Source organism: Convolutriloba macropyga, chromosome 5, assembly GCF_964194025.1.
Source record: "Convolutriloba macropyga chromosome 5, txConMacr16.3, whole genome shotgun sequence".
NCBI classification, from domain to species: domain Eukaryota; kingdom Metazoa; phylum Xenacoelomorpha; order Acoela; family Convolutidae; genus Convolutriloba; species Convolutriloba macropyga.
In genome coordinates, this window is record NC_134472.1 from 68,319,381 (window position 1) to 68,328,967 (window position 9,587).

Sequence of the window (9,587 nt, forward strand, 5' to 3'; positions counted from 1 at the left end):
TTCATTATAGGTTAACGGTGCCTTATTGAATCTTTCTCTTACCCTCACAAGTCAGTCGTTATCTAAAAGGAGCGTGGGAGGCATCAGCTTGTTTTTTTTAGGATTGCTTCCTTCCAACAGTGAGGAAACTGTTCCTGAGAAAAATGCTTTTCGGGACATCTTAATGAGGTCTTTCCTTGCCCTGGTTTCTTTTGAAACTCCTAGTAAACACTAATAAAATCATTAGTGTATGAGGTATCAAGTTATTCCTTTTATCTTCTTGTTTGTAGTCTTCTCCTGAATTGCCTTGTTGACCGAATTCTAGCAGAATTGAGAAATCGACTTCATGTTGAAAGTTTTTCCAATCCAATGACAAACATCTGAGGTTGTGTCGTTTGTCTAGCGCACATATAGTGATCACTGTCCTCGGAAGAATTCCAGGAACCTTGAGCTGTGCTCAGAAAGTTCGCTGTCTCAAGCCACAGCTTTGGAAAGCGTGATGAAGTGTGGCCTGGTGTGCCGTGGTCAGCCGTATTTAGATTTCGAGGGATGTGTCTCCAGTTGTTTGGGTTGAAATTATAGATAATTTGGATCAATCTGTAGGCAAGGTACATCTTCTGTCTCTGATTGGATTGGAGGGGACCAAAAGTAGCGATGCTGTCTGTCACAAAGTGCTTTAAAGTTATAATCGTTGTAATTTTGCACTCACAGAAACCACCCAACCCTTCTCCAAGCGTTCCCGCTTCTAATTCCAGTTTTGGAATGCTGAGCATCTTGATCGATGCCACTTTCGTTTTGCTGATCGCAAATTCGCGGTGAGGAAGATACATTAGCGTTGGTTGTCCTCGCATACACTATGACAGCAATTGCGGTCATTGGGGCGTCAGTGAACGTAAGAAGTTGATGAATTCCTTTGATGCTGGGAATCAAGCATCTAGGAATTTCGTTTGAACTCGAACTCCTGCATCCCTGGTTGTAACAGTTTGACACTGGTTGATCCCAGGTCTTCCCTCTTTAATGATTTTCTGGAAAAACTATCTAATTTTGATGGCAAGCGATGCAATGAGTCCTGAAAGCACTTTTCCTCGAGTGAGCTGTTGTCCTGTGTAAAGAATATTCGATTTTGCGCACATCAGTTTTTCTGTATTGGGGTCTAACGTCTGGCCAAGTTTCCCTTGAGTTTTATTTTCCGCCTTGTTTTCTTCCAGAGTGATTTTTAATGCAGATTTTTTGTTGCTTTGGAACTTTTGCATCAAATTGAATCATTTTGTCTGCAAAAAAATCCGATCTTCTCTGCACTTTTGCCGGCCTCCTGTTCAAAAAGGTAGTTCTGCTTGAAATCATCCATGTAGAACTGCTGCAGGTGAACATGTGGCTCCAAAAGTGATTCGATTATATTTGAAGATCTTCTCATTGCCATGATCTGAAAAGGCAGAAAATCTTGGTTTTGTGGTTGGTTGCCAATCCGCAAAAACAATGCCTCGTTGTTTGCTGTTTCTGCCTCTGAGTACTCTCTGAAGCGGAGTAGAAGCCATGCAAGTTGCAACGTAGATCCGGACTGTCGGAAATGCATACATTCCCTTATATTTTGAGGCAGCGTCTGTGAGTCTGCGGATTTTGTCCGGGTTTTGTTTGTTGGTCACTTGGTGAGGAAGTATCGAGGTCTGCAGTAGTGATGTAGTTTTTATCCAAACCTTCTTTGATTGTTTCCTCGTAGCGCTCTCTCAAGTTTTAGTCCTTGTCATCCTCTGCTGCAGAGCGTGCTACCAGTTTTTGTTGCTCATGAAGTCGTTGTTAGTGAGTGTGATGTCATTTTTCCATGGAAATCCAATCTGTTTATGTCACCAATGTTTTTTCTGGGATCATTGAGGATGGAAACAGCTAAATTTGTCTTGTTTGATTGCCCGACCATCTTCTGTGTGTACATCTGAGGATTGGGCCCCGTCAGTGTCCAACCAAGCATAGTGCTGACTCCGTATGGATTGCCAGTGGGTCTGTTTTCACAGCAACAGTCCGTATGGCACTGTTGCTGTGAAAACATCTACTCCAATCATTCTTCCATTCTTCCCATACGTTTATTCCTTACGTTCTGGAGATGAGAATGGTCTCTACAGATCTCATTTAACATTTCAATTTGAGTTCTGGTAATCCAAAATGCCTTCATAGCTGTTGCGTACACAGGGATCTGATCATAAGAAAACTGCTGTACAAAGCTCCTATGTCTATCATGACATCTTGACGTCTGCTGTTTTAACTGAGTGTTCACCATCAATCGAAGCTATTGTTAGATTTATGTTTTTGATTTGTTGAACTTGAAGTGCGTGGCTATCCTTGTGTGTAATTTGGTGGTTGTCACTGCCACTGTCCAGCAGTGTGAAGGTTTTTATGTAGAGATCTCTGATGCAAAGTATTACAGGTATTGCCTGCAAATGTATGTGAGGTCTCATAGAAAAAGTTTCCCCGTTGGTTGCTGCAAGTGTAGTTTTGTTGCGTAGTAGTTGCCTGCTGTTGGTGCGCAGGGCTACAGTGCGCTGAATGTTACTTTGCTCCCTGTTGTTATTGATCGGCGTGTTGAATAGCCGAAGGTAAAAACTATTTTAAGTTCAGTTTTCCTTGTGTTAGGTGCTGCTGTTGGTTCCACCTTGACTTTTCGGGGTTTTTGTTCTGTTGTTTGTAGTTCGAACTCAACTGCTGCCCTTGCTTTTCATTAAAAGAGTTCCGTTCACAGTTGACTGCTTGTGGTTTGTGTGGTTTCTGAAGATAATGTTTCGCAATATTTGATTCCAGTTCCCACTTGGTTGTGCATTTTGTTGTTACTACCTTGCATCTGTCCTATGTAGTGCAGAGTGATGAAAGGCACCTTTATGACTGGCAGAGACTCTTTTTATGAGCTATTAGGCAGCTAGGGTAGAGATTGAATCTCCTCACACAACCCTGTGTATTTTACACTGACGTTTCCAAGTATTCGGGACATCGACCAAGGTTGTTGTTTTGTGAGCAGAGTCGACATGACAAATCTGGTGATCACCTTCTAGAAATTTTGTTTACTCTGGTTCTCTGGTAGCGCTGTGGAGAGATGTCCTCGCAGGCCTCTTCCTATGAATCAATCGAATGAGCGAGGTACGTAAGGTTAGGTTGCAAAAAACCTTGGCTTCTTGTATGTCGATTCAATCTGAATATCACGGCAGAGTTCGTTTTGTCTCTGGCCATACTCAAGACTGCTGAAGACTTGAGGATAGCTTTGAAGTTGGAGAGTTTGGTCCAGTCTCCTCAAGAAAATGAGACGCTCACAAAAATCTTTGTTTTGTCTCCTCTGGGCTTAGGCTACTTCTCTAATTGATCATTGTATGCAGCCACAATATGCTGTGGTTTGCCAAATTTCCTGGTTATTTCAGCGATGACGCCATTTCTAAGGACCACCTGTGAAATTTTCAACTTAACTTTTAAGCAAACTCAATGCGTTTAGGAACATCAGTGCTTGGTGTTGCATCCAGTCTTGTGGAGCACTCGGAAAACTCTGGAATCCATTGTATGTTTTGTTGTTATAACAGTTGTTATATATAGTGTCCATCAGGTGCTGAACAGTTTTTCAGTGGTTATTGATTGTTCTACGGTGTGTATCTTTGGCTCTTGGTTGGACCAGCTTGGCTATTGTTGTGAAAAAAAGCTGGCTGTTGGGATTGCCCTTCGCTGCTATCCTCACCCTCATATCGGCTCTGTCCTTGGATACGGTTCTCTTTTCTCGGTCGACTTGAATTTCGCCGTTTTTATCTGTTCTCAGTGCCCCTGCGATAAACTCCATGTTCTTTCCTCTCTCTCTCTCTCTCTCTCTCTTCAATGTTCAGCAAGGGTTAAGAATTGTCAGGGTCTTCTGAGTCGTACGAGACAGCGGTGTTGGTCTCCTGATTGTTGCGGCTTGCAAAATTGATGTTTCTTTGCACTATAGGGTAAAGAGTACTGTTTTCTCTCTAGATTAGGGGAAAGCGCTGCTCAGGTGTTATGAGCAGATTCATTGTAACTTGCGTCCGTTCTGTGTGCTTTTGCATTATGTTAACACTTCAACATGATTATGTTTCTTTCAGCATATTCATTAGCAAGTGTCGTCAACTCATCACTTGTCAGCTGTAGTTTCATGAGTTGACTGCAACTTCTGTCTAAGTGCTCTTTTTGTGACCCTCAAAGTGCCAAAGATTCGCGTAGTATGCTTAGACCATCGTTTCTTGTGATTTGTTTTTCAAAGAGTTCTTTTACTGCGTTCCTCTCAATCAGATTAGGCTGAATTTTTTGCATGAGGCTGTTATTTGCTGTTGACGAAGCTTTGGACTTTTTTGGCAAGTTGGCTTTGTTAAAACATTGCCTTATTTTGCATTCTTTATACTGCATTGTTACAGCACTATGTTTATACGTGACAGCCCTATTCTTGATTTATTGTTAAACCTATTATTTTAAGTAGGAGGATAGATATGTAAGTGGGGAGGAAAGTATAAAGGACATTGGTTGCTTTACAAAACATCTTTTTTCTAATTATTTTATGATGTTTAATATGTAAAAATTAGAATATAATAAATACAGACAGGTCCCTTTATAAATATTAGGTAATTGAAGTAACTGAAAAACACAAGGTTATAATCTGATAAATTGAGAGCTCTTGACAAAGTTTTTGCTCAAAAAACGCTAAATGCGAACAGTTACCAAACCTACCCATTTGTCCCATACAATACAACCATACATAAAAAGAAAAAAAGTAGAAACATCGTTGCATCATTGATGCTTGTTTTGGGTACCAATTTGATCCAAATTGCCCCTGTCAATATCAAATCCGATTTTTTTCACAACTGCAAGCCCCGCCCAGTCCCCCTCTCTACAATAACTGTCTGAATCCTTTTTTGAAATTTCACTTTTTATTCGTTCAATTTTTTCTCACTTTGCTAGTTTTTGTCCTACTTGTTCTTATTCTTCAGAAGTTGTTTTTGATTCAATTGCACAACTGTGTTGTATCATCATGCTTAACACTTCATTAAAACTTTAAGTAAACAGTCTATGAAGTTGCTCCAATAAATAATGGTAAAAATGAACGTGCTTTTAATGACTGCATAAGCTGAGAACATCTACGCGTTGAGCTTAAAAAAATCCATTTTGTTCACAATTTGTGATGATTTTTGTGATTTTTTTGAATAATTGTGTTGCTGCTGAAATAGCAATTTGGGTTTCATTCAAGCCATATTTTCAAAAAATTGATGAGCTTGTCGTTTTATTGTAAACATTAAAAAAAGGCTACCAACTTGTTTGGTTTGTTATAAAATTAAGCTTTGTAAGCTACGTTTTTTGAGAGAAATAAGATGAATAGTAACCAAAAAAATTACTGGCAATTTTTGTTATAAGGAATTGAATTATCTAACACAGAATCTCTTATGGTTGGACGAATAAGTTTCTGACGCAATTCGACCAACGCAGTTATTGAGCAATCCCAATCTGTCCAGCAAATTTTTCAGATTTTTGTCGTAGAAATTAAATTATAGACTTCTGTTTTAACAGGTAATAATTGCTATTGCGACTCATTAACGGAAGGGACCGAATAGAACCACATTTGTGTCAATTATTTCCAACTGTTCAATGTTTAGAATAATCGCAATTTTTCATTTGCTTGGTTTGATGTTTCTCCTGCTGTTATCATGTTCAGAGTGCGTAAACTGCTCCCATTCCAAACATTTGTTGATTCAGACTTAACTTGAGCGTTCAGACTACTATAAGTTCTGCAGGGATAGATTTTTCCAAATTGCGTTTGGCCATTTGCGTCTTTTTATTATTGCACGCGTATTGTACCTAAGAGTTTTTCCGTCAAAAATAAATAAATTTCCCTAAAGTAGAACGCACAGTTTCACCTTAAGTTATACTTAAGCAGATTAGGCGACATAGTTTTGAGATTTATGTTTTATTTTAGTCGAGCATTATCAAAAATAGATTATTGTTTCCAAAGCTGAGAGTAGTTCAGTGATATATCTTAAACAAACAAAAAACTGAACAAAAGCATATTGAGCTGTCAACATACTTCAATGACCTAGCAAAGTTGTGTGTGCATCATGCCAATGACCGCAAGTGCAATCAATTTAAGATAATTTTATAAATTTAGAAAACTCTTGAAAAAACTTTAATTTGAAGTAATTTGAAGAGAAGTGGAATTTGAGTTCGAAGTAACAATGATAAGGGGTCAAAAAACCTGTTACCCCTCAACTGTTGAATTTATTTTCATCGAGCACTTATGAAATATTATGGAGATGATCGCCTAAGGATTCTTCATACATAACAGGGATCCGCTGCCAATTATATATATATTTTATTCAATCTAAACTATTGGTACCTAAAAGTGCTGATTTCATGAGTTTTGAAATTTTAATGTGAAAATTGACTGTTTAGGTAAAAAATAGCGGTATTAAACAGTCGCACTGGAGTTGACTTGTGAACTAATGTAATCGGTGGTCTTTGGAATGGACTAATAAATAAAATTTAGATTTTGCATAGAAAAATGCGATTTCGGCAGAAAAATATAACACTTACATGAAAGTTGAGATTTGTCGAAACGTTTAAGTTGGATTGACCTTGAAATTGGGGCTGGACTATTTTAGGTAAGAGGAAATCAATTTCAATGTCTGATTTTATCTCACACTTACCCAGAGGGGACTAGTGCACGTCAGTGCTGCGGGACGTAAAATTCGAACTACTCGTGGAAATATTGGTCTTAGCCCTATGTTTTTTGGAGGGTTAGTGTAACTTTTTAAGGGCTTTCCATGTTCAGATCCACATTCCTAGCACATGCTGTTTTTCCGGGTAAACCAAAAAATATCAATTTTTAGCCCCCAAATGAGTTTGGTTTGGTGAAAACTTGATAACCTGGGGCAGTTGGTGATAAAATATACCTAACCCAGTCACTTTTCACGAAGTCAGGTTTTTCAAGTGTTTGACTGCACTGCACCTTGAAAAGATTCGAAATGAAAATGACTCACACAACGTTGGCAGTGAAACGTTGCAGGCAGGTTGACGGCACCCTATCGTTGCTAGTACATATTACCCGAAATAATTTTGATCACTATTTTCCGAGTTCTGGCAAATTTTTGGGTCATAAGGGAAGTAGACGAAACGTGTGCTCTCTTATTGCTCGTGCACTACTGGGAGTTATGTCGTAAATACTGGTGGGTGGGTTCGCCCGTGGACAGACGTTCCGTGACTCTGTCTTTTTGTCAAAATGACCCCTCATTGACCTCTCAACCCTATTCGACCTATGAAAATCAATTTTTGAGCTTCTAGGAAAACTGGTTTTACTGGCAGTTTTAAGAACAGGAAATTGCATGAAACCGTTGCAAAATTGTGAAGGACGCTTTCTCTGAGTTCTTGAGCTAAGCTTAGTATATATTTAACACATGACTTTTGACTGAGATTGATTACAACTAATTGATTTTTATAGTGAAAATAGAGTGATAAGAGCTTTTCAAAGCAATATAACTTGTTCAATAAGAAACCAATTACTGATATGCCATGTGCATATTGTTTTGAAGTGAAGTGGGTTTGTGTACATAAGATTCCAACTGTCGTTTAATTATGATAAAATGGAAGTTCAACAATGGTTGTCAAATGTTGAATGACAGAGCGCGATTTGACACTGATTGGTTTGCATAGGAAAGAGAGTCTGCCTCAAGTGTAAGTTGTAAAGTTTACTTAATGCGAATGAATTTGAGAAATTGAGTTTCAGAAATAAGGCTGGAAATCTCTGTTTAATGAGACTAAATTTAAGAGGTTTGTAATTGCAAGACCAGTCGGGATACTGTGAGCATTTTTGGTTTAGTTCATTCGGGAAGTGAACCACGGATCTTTAATAAGTATTACATAAATTTCTATACTAATTTGTCTAGTAATTGTTTTCTCCATTGATGTGCAAGTAATTTTCTTTTTTCTGTTGTCCATATAACCAGAATTGATATTACGGGCCTCATTGAGAATTAACCCACTTCGAGACAATCTAAGTGCAACAGCATACAAGATTGGAAACGAGAGAAACTAGCAGAGTTACAAAGTAGCGCTTGCTTCATCATTTCAAAACCTTTGGTTTTTTTGTTTCGATCTTCTGGGCGACAGAGTCTTTTCACCGTGCATTGTATCAGAAATTCAGAACACGACTATCTTTCTTTTTGTATTCAATTGACCAGGCCGAAGCTGGCATACGTGTCAAAACATTATTTTCATACGTTTAAAGTTAGCCGACATTGTTAGTTATTAGTTAAACTATCTTTTTTCCCGGGTCGAGAAAAAAATGCAAAAATATGTAAGATAAGCGGTGAAAAGTTAGTTTTTTCACCGCAAATTTTGTACATAATTTTGCGGTGAAATGCGGTGAATGCGGTGAAATTATGTAAGTTCACCGCTATATTAAGCGGTGATCTTACAAAAATTCACCATAATTCACCGCTAAAATATGTAATTTCACCGCCCTTACAAGGGTCCGAACCTCTCACCTCCTGCATGTCATCCACTTCTTCTTCCACTGCGCCATCTCTCACTAAATTTTATTATTTTTTGTTTGATTATAAATCGAATTCACTCTACTTTCTGCAAAACATGCGGGGTGAATTTTTGTAAGATTTGTATTTTTTTGGCGGTGAAATTACATATTTTAGCGGTGAAATGTGGTGAATTTTTGTAAGTACACCGCTTACTCTAGTGGTGAAATTACATAAATTCACCGCTTAGAAAAAGTGTCAAAAAGATGTAAGATTAAGGGGTAGTTTTAGTGGGATGGCAAATCTAAAAATTCCTCCCACACTCACCATTAGTTTCAACGCATTCTTTGCTGATCTCAAACATCTTTAACAATTTTTTCTAAGCGGTGAATTTATGTAAGTTCACCACTAAGTTGAGTGGTGAATTTATGTAATTTCACCGCATTCACCGCTTATCTTACATAATTTGGACACTTTTTTCGAAGTGGTGAATTTATGTAATTTCACCGCTAAATTCAGCGGTTAAATTATGTAATTTCAGCGCTACCAGCCGATAAAGTTTTTTTCACCGCATTCACCGCCTAATTTATGTAATTTCACCGCATTCACCGCTTATCTTACAAAAATTTCCGCATTAACCGCTTATCTTACATAATTTTTCGTTGAATGGCGGTGACACCTCGACCCGGGTTTCTGTTATTTCAATCTTAACCAAAGACTGAATAGTGCTGTTGGAACTCTACCTGCCTCTAGCTTATTCACTCGAGTCATTTTGAAAGAGGAGTTTTTAATTCTATGGGGTAGTGCAATTTTTTGTCAGGCCATTTCAACCTCTGATAGTTCAGAAAGTGCATTATTTTTTTGTTTGCACACGGTAATGAAATCAAACATTTTGGAATCTAGACTGTGCCTCCATGCCTAGTTTACTGGGCATAAAACTTTCACACAGTAACTTGCCATATAACAACATACAATTTGTAATTGGGTTATATAATGGGAGGGCAGAATAGATCCATTTTTGAGCTGTGGAAAAACTAGTTCCTTGAAAGCTTCGAAGTAGAAATAATATAGAATGCTTTACGCTAAATGACGTCGCATCCAAGTTTATAACTGAACTTT

The 9,587-nt window shown here is 38.2% G+C and overlaps 2 protein-coding genes across 2 annotated transcripts in view; one reads left to right on the forward strand and one right to left on the reverse strand.

Moving 5' to 3' along the window:
* Positions 1-323: 323 nt before the first annotated feature.
* Positions 324-809, reverse strand: LOC142340476 (uncharacterized). The gene has a single exon (XM_075391052.1). The coding sequence runs from the start codon at positions 807-809 to the stop codon at positions 324-326; it is 486 nt and encodes a 161-aa protein (XP_075247167.1).
* Positions 810-7,612: 6,803 nt separating this feature from the next.
* Positions 7,613-9,587, forward strand: part of LOC142340477 (uncharacterized) — a 39,942-nt gene continuing 37,967 nt past the window's right edge. The window contains exon 1 of the mRNA XM_075391053.1: positions 7,613-7,671. Coding sequence (XP_075247168.1) covers positions 7,613-7,671 — 59 coding nt within the window. The remainder of the gene's footprint in view (positions 7,672-9,587) is intronic.